At 44.3% G+C, this 17,994-nt stretch overlaps 1 protein-coding gene across 4 annotated transcripts in view; it reads left to right on the top strand.

Moving 5' to 3' along the window:
• The first annotated feature begins 906 nt into the window (after positions 1–906).
• The window catches only part of MBOAT1 (membrane bound O-acyltransferase domain containing 1), a 119,857-nt gene continuing 102,769 nt past the window's right edge, over positions 907–17,994 (top strand). For all 4 annotated transcript variants that reach the window (XM_032649519.1, XM_032649516.1, XM_032649517.1 and 1 more), the window contains exon 1: positions 907–1,260. Coding sequence is in view for 3 of the 4 variants with exons in the window: in XM_032649516.1 (XP_032505407.1) it covers positions 1,165–1,260 (96 nt within the window). In the remaining variant the exon portion in view is untranslated. The remainder of the gene's footprint in view (positions 1,261–17,994) is intronic.

A 17,994-nucleotide genomic window follows, 5' to 3' on the forward strand; every position in this document is an offset into this window, starting at 1 on the left:
ACCAACTCAGTTTTCTTTGTTTTTTGTTTTTTCCTACCCGTCTGATTTCCTGCTTTCCTGAAAGCCTTCTTCATCAGCGAGCTTACAACAGTTCTTGGAAAGGATCAAGACGTTTATGATTCTCAAAACCTACTAATCAACTAAAGTTTTCCAAGTGCCAGTGATATACTTGGGTGTCTGAGGACAGAGAAGCAAAGGGGCCAGGTACCTCTTTTTAGAACCGGTTCTGGCAAAAGCTGATCAGAATGCACATAACTGTAGCGCCGTTTCTTAAAGGGGTAAAAAGAATTCACAATCCAAAGGGCCGAACATTAATGGTCAGAAGCTAGCAGTCCTAGTGTCTGCGCCTGTGTGACACAGACCATGTCAGATCAGGGTGTAGGAAACTATGTCTTGCCCACAGGCATGTAAGGAGAAAAGGAGGCTGGGTGCTGGGGTGCTGGCTGGGAGCCCCGGGGTGTCCTTGGGCTTCGAGCCCCTGGCAGATTAACCCTTTGCCGCAAGGACTGCGAGGGAGAAGCCTTGCAAGGAAAGTGCAGGAAATCTTAGCCGGCGCGGGGACCGGGAGGGCCGCGGTGCCGACGCTGCGACGGAACCAGAACGGGGTGGGGTCAGGGTGCTCCCTAGCGCAAGGAGCCCGCCGGGGTGACCGGGATGGAGGTCGTTTCTTGTGGCGGGGAGGGAGGATGGGGAGCTCGGGCGAAGTAAGAGCAGAGAATCCTCCCGCCCCCGGGGCCGCGCGCCACCACGCGCCGGGCTAGGCGGCGGCGTCCCTGTCGTCGCTTTCCCTCTCGGGTTGGCCCGGGCAGGGCGGGCCGGGTGGCGCTCGAGGGCGGGGCTCCGAGTCTCCACTTTTCCTCCCTCCCTTCCTCCCTCCTCCCGGGCAGTCCCGGGCGGCCGGGCCAATGAGCGGCGAGAGGAGGGGAGCGGGAAGCAAACGCTCTCGGCCGCAGCCCTCCTGCCGCGCCCGCGGCCACTGCGCCAACGCCAAGTTTGCGCCCTGAGAGTTTGCGCTGGGTCGCGTCCTCCGGCTCGCCGCTCGGTCCCCGCGAGCCAGGCGGCCGCGCGGCCCTCGGGACAGCCACCCGCGCGCACTCGGGCGGGAGGACGCCGAGCGGGGTGGCGCGGCCTGGGGCCGGGGCTGCCGCCTCCCGAAGATGCAGGATGGCAGCAGAGCCTCCTCCCAGCCTCTCCTACCGCACCACGGGCTCCACCTGTCTGCACCCGCTCAGCGAGCTCCTGGGCATCCCTCTGGACCAGGTAACGGCGGGCGGGCGGCCTGCGGCTGGCGCGGGAGCGCGGGAACCCTCCTTGAGCCGGAGCGGGCGTGAAGCCTGCGGGGGTGCTGGTGGGGATGTTATCTACCTCCGTCCCCGCCCCCATAGCAGATTTCACTGCTACAAACTAGACAGGTGGAGTTTTGTTTGTTGGTTTTAAATTGATATTTTTCTCCTGTAAGTGTGAAAAAAATTGGTATACTTTGCACAGAAGGTTCGAATAAACTTTTTTGTTTTGTTTGAAGTTTTGGGTTTCCTCGTTTCCTGTAACCCAGGGCTAAAACATTCTGATAAATGACTCAAGTGATTCTTTCATCAGTGTAGTCAAGTCTTTTATTATTTTTAAGTTAGATGAAACTACTTAGAAACTGAACCTGAGTGATCTATATGCAAAAGCCTGTAGCTTTTGAATGAGAGACCTGGGTTTTCTGCAGTGAGGCTTGTGAAGTCGGGTTGACAGTTATTTTGTACCACCTGTGATCAACATCGTCAAGGGAGGAGGGACACAGGATGCTGTGGTTTTACGAGGGCCTTAGGTTATTCAGTCAGTCTACCCTTGGGGGTCCAGGCTCCCTAGTAGGACAGGTTAGTGGGAGAAGAGAGGCACTGTTGCAGGTATTTGGACTGTCCAGCAACTGTCTGCTACCATTAAAACTGAAAATGGTAGCAAACAACAGTAATTCCAGGTAAGAAATTTTCCCGAGGGTTGAGGCTATCTTAACCCCTTTTCTTGTCTCCTTAGGTGCTGCAGGCTAGATAGGCCCTGTATTTAGCAGTGAGTCAATAAATATACAGTTGACCCGCGAACAACACGGGTTTGAACTGCATGGGCCCACTTATATGTGTATATTTTTCAATAGAAAATACTACAGTACTGTACCATCCGAGGTTGCTTGAATCCACAGTTTCCGAGGAACCACAGATACAAGGGGCCGACAGTAAATTATACACAGATTAACCCCTATGTAGTCAAGGGTCAGCTGTATGTTATTTAAATGGAATTGGGTAAGGCATGCTGGAGGACGGCCCACTAGTGATCTTTTAAAAAATTCTTCTTTCCTTCAAACAAGAGTATACCTGCTGCTCTTTCCACTCACATTCCCTCAGCAACGAGGAAGTGAGACCTAGATGTTTCCCGTATTCAGATGCTGTTTACTGAGCCACCCTTCCACCTGGCTCCCTCTGAGGATCTGATTCAGAACTCCACCTGATCTGACTGTCGGCCATCAATTGTAAAATCCAGACGGTCAGGAAATTGGGAGAGGTATCAGCTGCTAACGCCTGTTCTTGTAGTGAGAGTGTAGTGACTGCCAGGGACCTGCAAAGGCAGAAATAATAGCAAATTCTTTAGCCCTGAAATGAAATATAACTCAGAGCTGAATTTCCTTCAGGGGAGTTCGTTGGTACTTACCCCTCTACTCTCCATCACAATTTATTTTAATTGCATTTTCCATTTCCAGCAATTCAGCACAGCTACAGAGAAGAGGAATCCAGGGAGGTTTTTTGTATGGAAAGAGTTAGATTGTTAATGAATCCCAGAGATTGACGACTGAGAGGTGCCTAGGATGATGTTATTAAGTGCTTTGTAACTGCATCCACCCTCATCCTCCATCTCCTGGATTTCTGGCAAAGGAATTCTGGTTTTAATTTATAAAAAAGAACAAGAGAGCCTGTGGGATGTTTAAGGCTGGAAGGAAGGGATTTCTAGGATGAACTGAAGGAAAAATGTGGGCGATAGGCAAGGAAGGAGCACCTGTGATCTCTTAGATCTTAGGAAACCCCACTGCCCTCCAGCAGGGTCAAATCTAAGTGACTCTCAGTGGAAGAAGCATTTAAAGGGCAATGCCCCAGCTGGCTCATTTCAGGCCGAGGGAGAATCCCAAACCATAAATAATGTGGTTTGAGGCTAAACTGTGGCTTGAGAGTTTGGAAGCTTGATGTGTTTTTCTCCCTCGCACTTTCAGGGGCTTTTTAGTTGTTAGACTGACTTGGGAGTAATTTGTGCTCTGCCAGAAAACTTCCTTTATGACTGCTGGCTGGTATTCTACCCTCCCGGAGCCTCAGAGTCTTCACGTGTAAAATGGGAGACGACAAAAAGACCTACATTTTGGAGCCGAGACATTTTATATAGATATAAAATGCCCTACAGTCCTTGTATCAGACAGGGTCCTGGCAGGAAACAATTCAACTCAATGGATGACAATGAAGAAACTTTGATGAACTACTTAGAGAGGTGTGGGTGGCATTAAGGGAACCAATAAAGGATGTTCAGGTACCAAGACCTGGGCAAGGGAAAGGGAAGAAAGTCCTCTTGCCAGGATACAGGGGGGGAGTAGAGAGAGAACTTCAGCCCTTCTGCTCCCCATCTCCTGGCCCTTCCATCTCTTTTTTCTTGCGGTACGCGGGCCTCTCACTGCTGTGGCCTCTCCCGCTGCGGAGCACAGGCTCCGGAGGTGCAGGCTCAGCGGCCATGGCTCACGGGCCCAGCTGCTCCGCGGCATGTGGGATCTTCCCGGACTGGGGCACGAACCCGTGTCCCCTGCATCGGCAGGCGGACTCTCAACCACTGCGCCACCAGGGAAGCCCCCTTCCATCTCTTGCAGTGGCCCCCAGTGGGTGGCTGGCCTGGGGCACCTGGGCGATGTGGTCTGCAGGGGCTCCTCCTGGGGCACAAAATTGGGAAGAGAAAAGTGGAGCCAGGTCTGGAGGACAGTCCTAGGGTAAGAGCCCAGTCCTTGATACATGTTTGCTCCTGGCCCATTAAAGAGTGACTTTTCATTGGCCTTCGATTTGCTAACAGTGATAAAACATATACCTCAAGTTGTCCAAGTGGTTCTTCATATGCCACTTAAAGATAGTGAATCCTTTTCTTAATGTCTTAACATTTCACACGTATATTTTTAATTTCTGTATTGATTGCACTTGTGAGAATGTCTTTGGCTTCTGGGTCTCTCTGTGTCAAGTTGTTTATTATTTGCAAAACCTGAAATATCTGTTGAGCATTCTACTATGTGAGTGAAGAGCTCTTTTTTTTAATATTTTTACTGGAGTACAGTTGATTTAAATGTTATGTTAGTTTCAGGTGTACAGCAAAGTGAATCAGTTATACATATACATATATCTACTCTTTCTTACGTTAATTTCCCATATAGGTCATTACAGAGTATTGAGTAGAGTTCCCTGTGCTATACAGTAGGTCCTTATTAGTTATCTATTTTATAAATAGTAGTGTGTATATGTCAGTCCCAATCTCCCAATTTATCCCTCCCCCAACCCTTTCCCCCTGGTAACCATGTTTGTTTTCTATATCTGTGACTCTGTCTTGTAAATAAGTTCATTTGTACCATTTTTTTTAGATTCCACATGTAAGCGATATCATATGATATTTGTCTTTGTCTGACTTACTTCACTCAGTATGACAATCTCTAGGTCTATTCATGTTGCTGCAGATGGCATTATTTCATTTTTTTTTTTATGGCTGAGTAACATTCCATTGTATACATGTACCACCTCTTCTTTATCCATTCATCTGTTGATGGACATTTAGGTGGCTTCCATGTCCTGGCTATTGTAAATAGTGCTGCAATGAACATTGGGGTTGCATGTATCTTTTCAAATTATGGTTTTCTCTGGATATATACTCAGGAGTGGGATTGCTGGATCATATATATGGTAGCTCTATTTTTAGTTTTTTAAGGAACCTCCATACTGTTCTCCATAGTGGCTGTCTTTAATTATTTTTCATCTGATTCTTCCATTTATCTGTTCTGTTAGCTTATGCAATTGTGACTATACTCAGGAAACGTCTATGGTTTTAGTTTCCAGGGACTTTTACTAGCCTGGCCTCCTCCTAAAGATGTTAAATGCAAAATCATCTTATTTAATTAGAGACTAGAGCACAGCAGTTCAGATCCAGAGTATAGGAAATGGATGACTTAGGGGCCTTCACAGGTGCCTCACGGATGAGTTTGATGAAAACTGCGTTTCTGGAATGAGTTTCTTTCGAGCAGATGTGGAGCTCGGGCAAAGAACTGAGGATGACTATTTTGTTTGATTTTTTTGTTTAAATCATCTGCTCATGCCCTCTCCACTCGGTTTTGGTCATGGGGTATGGCATGATCTGTCTTTAAACTATCCCAGCCTTTGAAGTTTGCAAAATTGACTCAGCTACCAGGATAGACGCGGTAATACTGACGTTCCTAATTTGTGTGGTACACGGTCATATCCTAGGAGCTGTGCAAGAGGAGGAATTCCTGGCTTTAAGGAATTTGCAATTTGGTGGTGGGGAACTCTGAGTGCCAGGAAATGATTTTTGAGATTAAAGCAGTCCAGGTTTAGGCCTATTTATGTAAGCTTGTGTTACAGTTTAAAAGGCAAGATCAGTGAAGACCAGCTCTGAAGGCCTGACCCTCTCGACTTATGGTGATATCAGCAGTGGGTTTTGATGACTCCACCGGGGCCTCTGACCACAGTTTCTGTACCTGCCTGGAGCTTTCAGTCACCTGGTTGGTTCTTTTGCCTATTCTTGGAAAGCCCAACCCTCAATTTTCTCTTCTTATCTGAGTCTTGCCCTTGGTTAAAAGCTCAGCTCACATTCCACAGTCATTATTAAATCAATTAAATATTTATTTAACACTAGTAGTACGAGGGACTTGGTCAGGTCTTAGAAATATAGGGCTTAAAAAAAAAAAATCAAGGTTTCTATCCTTGAAGAGTTTATACGCCCATGGAGGAGACAAAAGACCTATAGAAGTGCTGTGTCCTCACAGACCTATGTAGGTACTAATAGAGGTTTGTAGGTGGTACCTTAGTGGAACAGAGAAGGGAAAGCCACAGGACACCTTGGACTCGTGTGGAATTTACTGTTTACCTTTGACACGGTTTATATTTGACACTTGACACAAAATGTTACCTTATTTTGTTAGGTATCCTGCCTGGTTTATAATACTGAGTTTCAAACTAATTTAAAGTCTCCTTGAAGTCTAGGTTTTATCTATCCTGGTATTCCAAGCAAGTAGTAGCATGCCCAACAAATGCTTGTCATTAGTAGCAATATATGCCCATGCTGACGATATACATGATCAGACTTTGATACAGAATCTTCTGTTTTTAAAGTGGAGAGAGATGGATCTTTGTGGGACGGGTGGGGAGGGTCCTCTACCGAACGTTCCGCCTGTTGGTGCTGCCTCCAGGCTGTACTCTTGGGTTTCTGACTTGAACAATCTACTCTCCACCCTGGGGCTTTCCAGCTGACCCCGGCTCAGACTGCATATGGCAGGTCACAGAATGTCCATCCTGCAGAGAGCCACTTCATTCATATTTTTGGCCTACAAGGCTAGGTCTCCTCTCCCCACTTAATTTCCCTTTCACTGTCTGATAGTGAAATCATTGGCTTATGGGAGGAGCATCATTTGGTTAGACTACAAACAGCAAATACTGAGTTTCTGCCATGTTCCAGGAATTCCTGGGACTGGGTGAGGTTGTTATCATTCAAACATGAATAAAATAGGGTCCCTCCTCGAAAAACTCATTGTTGGGTGGGGTGGGGACACAGAAGTCAACCAGTATTGCACCTGTGTGGTGCCTGGACCTGCAGCATCAGCCTTGAAACTTGTTAGAAAAGTTCTTCTCTGCCTGGCACCCTGTCTGCTGCTCTGGGCACAGACCCAGCCAGCGGGGGATTTCATGAGCCCTCTCGGTGGTGCTGGGATGCCCCAAAATTTGAGAACCACTGCTGTGTGCAGATAAATGGGATACAAATTAATTAAGCGCAGTGGAGGCGGGTGAGGTGTGGTTGTCAGAGAGCATCTCACAGGTGGGGAGGACCACAAACTGGGTCTTGAAGGCCGAAGAGGTATTTGTCAGGCAAAGTGGGTAGAAAGAACAGCACATACAGAGGTGGGGAGGTGTGAAACTCTGCACTTCGTTCAAGGAATGGAGTCCACCGAAGTGGCTGGTGAGGCTGCCCTTGTGAAGATTTTGGGACTCTAGGTTGGGGAGGGAGGCAGGGGTCACATCATGAGGAAGCTGGGAGGCTCTGGTGAGGTGTTTGTACTTCACGCTGCAGAGACCAGGGGGAAGCAAACTATTTCTATAAAGGGCCAGACAGTAAATATTTTCGGCTTTGCAGGCAGTACAGTCTTTGTTGCACGACTCAGCCGTGCCATTGTGCGGTGAGAGCAGCCATAGACAATATGTAAATCGTTGGGCCTGGCTGTGTTCTCATGAAACTTTATTTATGGACTGAAATTTGAATTTTATGTAATTTGCACATGTTGTGAAATTTTCTTCTTTTGATATTTTTTTCCCAACCCTTTAAAGATGTAAAAACACGTAGTTAACATACAGGCCACACAAAACAGGCAAGGGCTGGATTTGGCCTGAGGACTGGAGTTTGAGACCCCTGTTATAGACTAATTTTCCTCACATTTGGTAGATGGACCGTCATCAGTATCTATTGCCAAATATGCTTCTGGGATTTGACTCAGACCTAGTGAATCCAAATACATATCCGAGTGACAGGGCTGCCCAGGTGATTCTTGTGCTACCTGAAGTTTAGAGGCATTACTACCATCCAAGGGAAGGCATTGAAGGGTTTAAGATGTGAAAGGATTTTCATTTTGTGAAATGGGGCAGGAGGTCATGGCTGAAGGATGCAGGGATGGAGCAGGGGTTTTTGACAATGAGTGGATGTTTAGAGTAGTCTTAATGGGGGAGCAGAGAAGGAGCGGCCTGGGGTCAATTTAATGGGTTGCTGAGTATAATCAACGCACTGAAAATCAGAAATTTCAGGATTTGTGCCAATATGTGGTTTTTGTCTTTCAGCGGCTCCTTGTAGGAGCAAAAGTAAAATAAATAGCTGGACGTTTGCAGGGAAGGTTGTTGGAACGTTAAGAAGTAAGGGTGTTGAAAGATGCTGACAAGTAGCTGGAGGTGATGGCAGTGAAAAGGGAAACATTTGGAGATTGGAGGGACTTTGAGGGGCGGGTGCAGGGGAAGTGAGAGAGCCGGGGGCCAGGATATTTAAGCTGAAGATTCCTAGGGAAGCTTCCCTGGGCAAGGATAAAAGTCAAGGTGTGGCCATGGGAGAAGGGGTGAAAGTCGATTCGGTTTAGCAAGCCGAGGAACAGGGGGATTTGGTTGATCGTCCTAAACATTGAAGCTGCCCGGGTGACTGAGGATGTGAGGTGGAGAGAAAGACTCTGTGGTACCTAAACTCTCCAGGAATGTGGAGGTAGATTGGTAGATCCTGACAGTGAAGAAGGACCAGAGAGGGTATGACAGGCTCTGCTATTAGGCACTCAGCCAGCCACTCTCCAGGGCGCATCTCATTTAATGTTAGGACGCAGAGTGGGGTCTGGAGGGAGGTACTTCCTGGCTGGAAGAACAGTGCCTCTCAAAGGAAGTTGGAAGAGCTCTCTTAGCCCCTTTATCAAAGGAGGCAGCAGCTGAGCCTGTTGAGCTGGGGGTCAGCCTGCTCTGTTCTTTCAGTCCCACCACCCCCTGTTCCCTCCAACCGACACCATCCTAGGGCCCAGTTCACACTTGGCACTACTTAAACACTTTATTGAATAAATACAATACCAAACAGCATGCATTCAAATGCTTTCTAAAGAAGTCAATTTTAAAGGTCTTTCCATTCAGGTTAATGACAAACACAGTAAAGGCAGATACGCTACTTTCACATAATTGGCTGATTCTATACAGCACTTATATCTTGTAGTCCACAAGTATATTCTTAAATGACAGAAGGATGGTGGAAGAAAAATGGTCCAAAGCAGCAATGGGGGAATCTGGAAAAGCAGTGACTTTCTTCTCTCTCCTTCCTTGCCGTTTGTGGTGGTAAAATGGGAAAACAGACGCCTGGGGGCGGACAGTTCTCCCGCAAGGCTAAGAGGGAGGGAGAGAGCTGGGAAGACACCGAGGCTTCCAGAGCAGAGCAGGCTGAGGGCTTTGAGGAGGACCTCGGAGCCCATGACTGCAAGCCTGCATGCCGGGCACAGGAGGCTCTGGGATGAGCGGCGGGGTGCTTGGCAGGTAGAGGTGTCCCCGGGGGGCCCAGAGTCCTGGTAAGGCCGCGGCCAGCGACTGACCCTGGGCCTTGTGGTCTTTCCTGGAGCTGCACACAAAGAGGGTGGGCAGCCTGGGAGCTGGGCAGGGCTCGAACCCAGGACTGCCTCTGCAGACTTTGCTCATAGTCACTGCCCTGCATCCCAGCCATTGCCTCCCTGGGCGCTGTACCATCCGCGCAGCGGATGAGTTCTTTCCTGTGCCTCAGATCCACTGCGTCGTTCACCCCTTCCAGCTTCTGCTCACACTTTTCCCTCTGCCTGACATTAGTCCTCATACTCATCATCCTCATTTCCTTTTTCATCCCCTCCTGTCTGCTCTCTGGAACCCTGGCCTTGCTCTCTCCTCTCCCCTTATAGATCATCCCCCCCCCCCCCAGGGCCAAATGGATCCGATTTTATTTTCTTTTTTTCTCCATAGCACTCTCTCCATACTCTATGTGCTTCTTTTTTTGGTGGGAGAGATTATGTTTATTGACTTTGTATATGCATATCTACTTGTCTGCATATTGGTTATGTGTGTGTTTCTGTCTTTTTTTAAAAATTGAAATATATAGTTGATTTACAATGCTAGTTTCAGCTGTATAGCAAAGTGATTCAGTTATATGTATATTTTTCAGAGTATATTCCATTGTAGGTTATTACAATATATTGAATATACAGTACATATATTCCCTGTGCTATACAGTACATCCTTGTTGCTTACCTATTTTATGTATAGTACTTTGTATCTGTTAATCCCATACTTGTAATTTATCCCTCCCCCCTCCCTTTCCCCATTGGTAACCATGAATTTGTTTTCTATGTCTGTGAGTCTGTTTCTGTTTTGTATATAAATGCATTGGTATTATTTTTTAGTTTCCATATATAAGTGATATCATGTAATATTTGTCTTTGTCTGACTTACTTCACTTAGTAGGATATACGCTAGGTCCATCCATGTTGCTGCAAATGGCAATATTTCATACTTTTTTCCCACATGGTGCCTCTTACTTTATGTCTCAGATATTTATCGTCTTTCTGCCCTGCCTGATTCTGAGAGGCTTCTCTCTGTAGTTGCTTATGGAGTACCGGATGCCAAATATTGGGCTAGAAGGGGGATACAGAGATTAATTAGGATCTCTGCCTTCTAGGAGACAAACCAATACGCACTTGGTAAATTACTTTATTACATGTAAACTCTTGTAAAGCAGTGTGCTCAATGCTCCAGAAAATGTGTACGTGTGGGCCTCAGCACTCCTGGGCCTGTCCTGGGGAAGGTGAGGGGAGCTTCCTGGGAGCTGCTGCTTTAGAAGGAGAAGGGGAAAGTGCAGGGGTGAGGCCAGGTGGGACAGGCAGAATATGCCAGGAAGAGGAAGCTGTCTGAGCAAAGGTACTGAGGCTGAGAAAAGATGACCTTTCTTCTTGGGCAGTGAGTGAGGCTGAATCTTAGTCATCTTGGTATGCTTGTTAGTACAAAGTAAGAACTAAATAAACTTGGTTCCCTTGAAGTGGAATTTTATTTACATAATTTGCACTGGAATGGATGACTAAGTGATGATAAAATTAGGAGCCGGTTCTTTTTACCAACTGGTTAGGCCTGTTTATTATTTGGACCCTACACTTCAGATCGAATAGGCCTAGTTTCTGATTTGAGAGTTAATTAATGGCCCAATTACTGATAGTTAAATGTGAATCTTGGGTTGTTTAAATATAAAATTCTCCATTCCCGTTTTCATTATGTGGAGTTGATAGATGCATTACTTACCATTATAAAGGCAGATATTAATATCATTTTTTTGGACGAGTTGTCTCAAGTGTGTGTGAACAACATGTACAGTTTTCCTTTTGCAGTTTGAAGTCAAGTCACTTACATATAGAAAGTGCTGTATACCCAAGTACTCCCAAGTGTTTTTGAAGCACAGCCTCTGAATTACATTTATAAAGAAAAATTTCATGGAAAGATTATATCTAAGGAGATACAATCTGGAAATATCTTTTTGTAGCAGCAACTTGTAAAAAGAATTCAGTCTGTGTAATTTAATAACAGTATTTGGTTGTATGCTTTTCAGAAGCTTTCTATTTTAAGTAAGTCAACCCTTTCGGTAAACAAGACAAAGGGAGAACTTGCTGCAGTCTTGTTAATGACAATTTCTAGTAGTTTTGCCAGGATAGCAGAAGGATAGAGAATAATCAGCGGGAAAAGTAACTTCAAGTAGTTTATTTGGGTTAAAAATGTGCTTTATTAAAAGCCCACTATCCCATAGGGCTTAGAAATGTGGTCATCTGCCACAGGATGAACTCATTAACCCATATTAGTTAGCCAAAAAATAGGCACTCGGTTAATCATTTACCAACTTCCTTATAATAGTGGGGCTCTGCCTATAACTTTATCAGTGGTTAATCAGTTTCTGAAGTATGGTTTTGAAAGTCCACACAGCATAAAAGGGGCTCTAAGTGTTGAGTTAGGATTTCTGGCTGGGGGATGGTGCTGGGGATTTTGCAACCATCATATTATTACAGATACTCCATTCTCCAGCCTATTTACCAAAACAACAACACAAAGCTCGGGTTTGAAAGCCTCACTTGAAAAAGGAGCAGGGGTACATTGGAAAAGTTTTGTTCAGGGAATTCTAACTTCTTATTTCAAACAAGTAATTAAAAAATGAGTGGTTGTCTCCCCCCCACCCCTATTTTTGTCTCATTCATCATTCTGTACTTCTCATTTGAAACAGTCAGCAGAGGTATACAACACAAGGTTGCTAAGGCCTAGAGGAAGTTGCTAAATTCAAAAGTCATTTTGTGAAATTTTATGAAGTGGTTTAACTGTGAGTGTCACTGGGTTGAGACTTCTTTCCTCCAAAGACTTCTTTTTTTATCCCTGGCATCATTTTTTGCTCTGTCTTTTTAAAAATTTAATTTCATTTATTTAAAATATTTATTTATCTGTAATGTTTTGTGTTTGATTAATTTTTTTGGTTTTTATTTTGTATAAATACAGTTTAAAAAATGAGTTTTCTGACTAGGTAGCTTATGTACTTAGTATCAAACCACAAGGCAGAAAAGGGGGTATAATGAAAGGTCAGTCCCTGTGGTGTACACCCCCCTCACGCCCCGCCCCCAGTTTGCAGCTGCTCAGATCCGCTCCCCGCTGGTGGCCAGAGGTAGGCGAGGCAGCCATATACACAGAATCTTTTTGTCTTTTCTGACACAAACGAGAGTGTACGGTTCTTCCACTCTTCGCCTTTTTAAAAAAACTTAACAGTGTCTCTTAGGGATTGATTCATATCTGCATCTACAGAGTTCTTGTGACGTTGACTTCCTTTCTGCCTTTTCTGAGAGTTCTGCTTCTCTGCTTCCAGGAACGGCCTTGTCCTTTAGCAGACGCTGAAAGACGCTGGTGGGGGTGGATGATGAGTTTGGGGAGGGGTCTCCCACATTGGCATGGTCCCCAGGAACATGGAGAACATGGGGACCACGTTCAGTGGGGCAGGTGGGGTGGCGGGATGAGCACTGAGCTCAGGGCGAGCAGAAGATGGGCTTTGCCTCCAATTTCCCTGGGAGGGAGAGCGTCCACTCTGGACTTAGGCATGAGGACATTAAAGATTCCCTTTCCCTTGTGCCCCAGGGATGAAAATGGTTCTGCCTCCCACTGACCCGGTGTCAGCGGAAGTTTTGGTCTCTCCGTCTGCTGGAAATGATGCTCTTTAAGCCCAATGCAGCTCTAAAATTCTGTGATTCCAAGATCTTCAACAGTAGCAAGGAAGGCTTGGTTTTAGATTGTAAAGAAATACTTCTTGAGGGTAAAGGGCCCCCTCCAAGGCCTTTTCTTTCTCTTTTTACTTTTCAGTGGATGTAGCTAAAAGGATTGTATCTGTATATTTTCCCTTCTTGTTTCTCCCAGTGAAGAGTGCATTTCCATGCATGTTGGCTGAAGCGAATTGACCTTCAGGGCTCTGGAATCTCTCTTCTTCCACCTCCTCGTTAGAGCAAGGTCAGAACGCCTTAGGAATTTGTGTGCTTTACAATGGAAATAAGACCGTGTGAAAAAGAGCTTCTGTTTCTTGTTTACTAGAGATGTTGAGCTGGTTTTCCTCCCTTCTCAGTTCCAAAAGAGAATCGCCATTCGTCTCCAAACAGTAATTGTTAACCTGCCTGCAGGTTACTGAACAAAAGGGAAGCAAATCAATTCGTATATGAAATTCTACTCAGAGAGCTGTTTTCTACACATTGTGGAGGGAAGAACAAGATTTTTCATTTTCTTAATGTGTAGGGTCTGGGGGTAGAGTTTACAAAAAGAGTATAATAAAGGACTATTTTGTAACCTCAGCCTTATCGAGTTAACATTTACCTCAGTTTTATAGTGAGCCTAAAACTTAAGTAGACTTATGTGTTTATCTTTCTACTGAGGTATTGAGAGCCTTCATAGATATCTTTATCCGATGGCCAGTTTCGTTATCTTATTTTGAAGGAAGGGCGAAAGGAGGCTATAAACTAAAAGTAATCATTTCATCAAGATACCAGGTGCGACCCAATTTCACTGTCGTAACCAATAATGAATTATGACTGTGCATCTTAGCTAGTGGAAACTGCAGAGAGAATCAGAAAGATGGTAGTGGGCTGTAAAATGATTTAGAAATTGACCACTTACAAGTTTTCAGGAGAGCTGGAAAACCAGCTCTTGTGTGCTTGGCAACCCTCAAATATTTATTAGAGTTATCTGTGTCGAGATTTGGTTCTCTGTTGCAGAGTTTCTAGATGATATGGAGAAGTTAGAAACGAGCAGGAAAAATGGTTCTAAGAACAACTGGACTGAAGGTTCCTAAACAAAAAAGGAAATGAACTTGAGTAAAAGAGTTGACAAAAGATGGCAAGAGCCACAGACTGTGGAGTAGCCATCAATGAGGACCATAAAATGCCGGTTAGGTAACCATGGATGGGGTGTGCCACTGATGTGCCTCATTTCCTGAAGAAGGCCTTGAACTTGATGGCCTCAGAGAAGTCCTTTGTTGTGTCATTTTGTAATTATCCCTCTTTAGCTCGAGGGAAAATACTAAGGGTCTCACCAATATTTCAAGAATCGACTTGCACCTCATCTAAGGTTTGCCCTTTGCTTCATAATAATAGATCACATTCTATGGTAATTAAAGAAAAACAAACTTATTTTGGAATAATTTAAAATTCACAGAAAAACTGTACTGATAGTACAGACAGTTTTTTATGTGTGCCTCCCCCGGTTTTCCTCAATGTTAGGTACACTTGTCAAAAGTCAAACATCAACACTGATAGAAAACCATTAAATAAATTCCAGACTTTTTGAATTTCACCAATTTTTCCACTAATGTCCTCTTTCTAGTCTAGGATTCTGTACCTCACAATTCACCCATTTCAAGTGTACCAGTCAGTGTTTTTTTTAGTATATTCACCAGGTTGTATAACCATTGGCATAACCAAGAGAAGTCTCAGGAGACATGACAAGTGAATGCAATGTGGGGTCCTGGATGGGATCCTGGAGCAGAAAAAGGGCATTGGGTAATAAGGAAATCTGAATAAAGTGTGGGCTTTAGTTAATACTAGTGTATCAATATTGGTTCATTAACTATGACAGATGAAACCTTTATATGTAAGGTGCTAATAATAAAGGAAATACGTTGTAGGATGTATGAGAACTCTGTCTTGTCTTTGCAATTTTTCTGTAAATCTAAAACTGTTCTGAAAAATAAATTTTATTTAAGACATGATGCTTTTTATTTTAAATCAAGGATTGTTAGTTGTGCTATGTCTGTGAACACTGGGACCAGCGTGCTTTTAGAGAATTTTCGAGTCAGAAGAATGGAAAGAAAGCACACAGTTACACTGGTATGTGTCTGTGCTTTACTTTAAAGTCAGATTTATTAAAATCATTGCATGCATCTAAGTCACTTTCAGTAAAGATATAAAGGACTTTTGGTTCATCCTGAATCCATCCGGTAATCTTCATGAATGAATAGTTGTTTAGTAAGATAAATATTTCTCTCCCTGTAACATCAAACAGCAGAACCACCCCCGGACAAAACTCTCCAGGTATTTACCATTGCTCAATGAGATATTTCCTCATTATTTTGACCGCAGAAATGCTATTCTGCATCTCAGTTGTCCATTCAGCCGGACCATTCTGAGTGTATATTGCTTAAGCCACAAGAATTCAGGCGAAAATCTTCTCAAGGCGTTATGGAGTGCAAGCTGTAAAAAGTGACTACATTTTAGACCCAGGCTGTGTAATGAATGTTTGTGTTTCCTTCTGGGTTCTCTCCTGTGAACTTACCTTGCTCTAACATAGTAGGAACAATGCTGGAATAGACTTTGAAGAGCTGGGTTCTAGGCTGAAAGCCAGTCTTTTGTAGATGTGTGACCTTGGACAAGCTATTTAACCTTTCAGAGCCTGATTCCTTTTTTGTAAAATGAGCTAATATATATACATTAGGGGTGTTTGTGTATTTCAAATGAGGCAGGTGATCCATAGGGAAGATTTTAGTAAACTGCTCAGTAATTATGTGGATGTTGTTTGCTATCATTTCCCCGTCACCACCTTCATCACATTTCTGAAGCTCATAGGGAAGAATGCTTATGTCATAGCACTGAGCTTAAGTGAGGTGAGTGTAGGTGGCATTTGGAGGGGAAGTTGGGTTTTCAGTTAGAATCTGGTGAAGAGTAAGAAAAGACTCGACTTTGGGGATTCTATGGGATGAAGGAATTTCATACTTCAAGGCAGAAAAGATGGGGCAGAAGAAGGCAGTGAGTAAAGAAAGGGGTGACAGCTGGAAAGAAAACTTTTTTGTGTGTGTAGTGAAATGGGAAGGTGGGGATCCAAGCTGAAACATTAGTAAACTTAGTGAACCCAGGAAGTGAGAAAGAATCTCGCATAGGAATGACTCTTTTTATCAGGTAAACATTACCTGTGTTGGAATCAGATAAGGTGAGAGGGAAGGTGAGAGATTTTGAACCTAGTTCCTATGAGGAGGATTACAGAAGGAAGAAGAGGTGTTTAACTTAAAGAAGAAAAGCCTTAGATAGGATATAATAGTAGTTTTCAGATATTTGAAGAATATAATTATGATGTGTCCTCTGCAGAATTAAACTCAAGGGATGGAAACTTTAGCGAGGTAGGTTTCAATTGTGAGAAATTTCTTATTAATGAGAGTTGTGTAGATAAAAGAATTGATCATCATTGGAGTTCATGAGTCCCCCATCCCAGGCAGTATTCAAGCAGAGGCTGTGTGGTGATGACTCCTATTGTCAGGGTCTACTCCCTTCCTTCCTGATGTCCCTCCCTGCTTGCCCTGAGTTCTTTCTTTATCTAGCTGTCAGTCCACAGTGATCCTAGTTTTAGTATTAATTGACAAATAAGTCAGTGGTTTAAAGAGTGACCTTTCTCAATGGGCATTTAAAGATAGAAAGATCCCTAAATGTTAAGCAGTAGAGGAATAGTTAGATTGAATTATGGTATACTCTAGCTGTGGAATTATATACAAGTGTTAGAGAAAATAAAGTCAGATGGAAAGATATTCATCATATTGAGTGAAAAGAGCAAGTTGAAGAACACTATGTATATTATGATCCCATGTCCTGTTTAAATTAAAAAAAATAAAAATGCTCTCTCTTTCATCTATTTATCTATCTGGTTTTGGAATGATAGTCACCAACGTGTAGCTAGTGGTCACAGTGACCTTGACCCTCTTAACAGTCACCCCGATTGCTGCAGAGGATAAAGGAAACTTTAAATTTTTTACATCTGTGTTTTCTTAAGCAAACATAGTATTTGGGCATTTAAAAACATTAAAAGGAAAGATCTTCAAGACCCAAAGGAATGAAATAATTGTGCAAAATATCAGGTTGTCTGGTGGTTATTTTGGGGCTCTCCCAGTCATAAAGCCAATGGGGTTGCAGAGGGGAGTATAAGAGTGTCTTGGCGAACGGAACTTCTTCTGACAGAAATGGAGAAACTGGAAACAGAGGTTGACTAAGAGGTGAACTAATGACTTCTGCTTGAGCCATATTAAGATGAGAGCAGGATTTCAAAAAAGGAAGGCCCTGAAGGCAGTGTGAGGCATGAGAGATCAGAGCTGGGGAGATGGAGATTTGGAAGTCATTGGCATGGGTTGGGGTGGGGTGGATGAAACCAGGAAAAGGAACAAACTCACTGAGGGCGGAAATGAGATGAGACCACAGCAGAGACTTGTTCTGGTGAACACTCCCCGTTGAATGCCTGTGGAGGAGCCCAGAGAGAGCGCAGCATTAGGAAGGTAATTTAGTAGCAGAGAAATGGGTGAGGGTGGGAGGGGTGTTGCAGGGCCCTCAAGGGAGGAGGAGGGTTGAATTTTTTGAGAAAAATATTGTTTGGGATGGTGGAGAAGGCAGTTCTAGAGAAGTGGTGAAGAGGGAAAATGATACAGTGTTTAGGAAAGAAATGGACATATGTGTAGACCATTCATAAGAGGAATCTGATGGCTTTGAAGAAGAGAGATGAGACAATGGCAGGAAGGGCCAAGGGGAGGTTTGTTTTCGGTTTTAAAGATAGAGGGGAGGGCTTCCCTGGTGGCACAGTGGTTGAGAGTCCACCTGCTGATGCAGGGGACACGGGTTCGTGCCCTGGTCAGGGAAGATCCCACATGCTGCGGAGCGGCTGGACC

The sequence above is a fragment of the Phocoena sinus genome, chromosome 11 (genome assembly GCF_008692025.1).
Source record: "Phocoena sinus isolate mPhoSin1 chromosome 11, mPhoSin1.pri, whole genome shotgun sequence".
NCBI lineage: Eukaryota > Metazoa > Chordata > Mammalia > Artiodactyla > Phocoenidae > Phocoena > Phocoena sinus.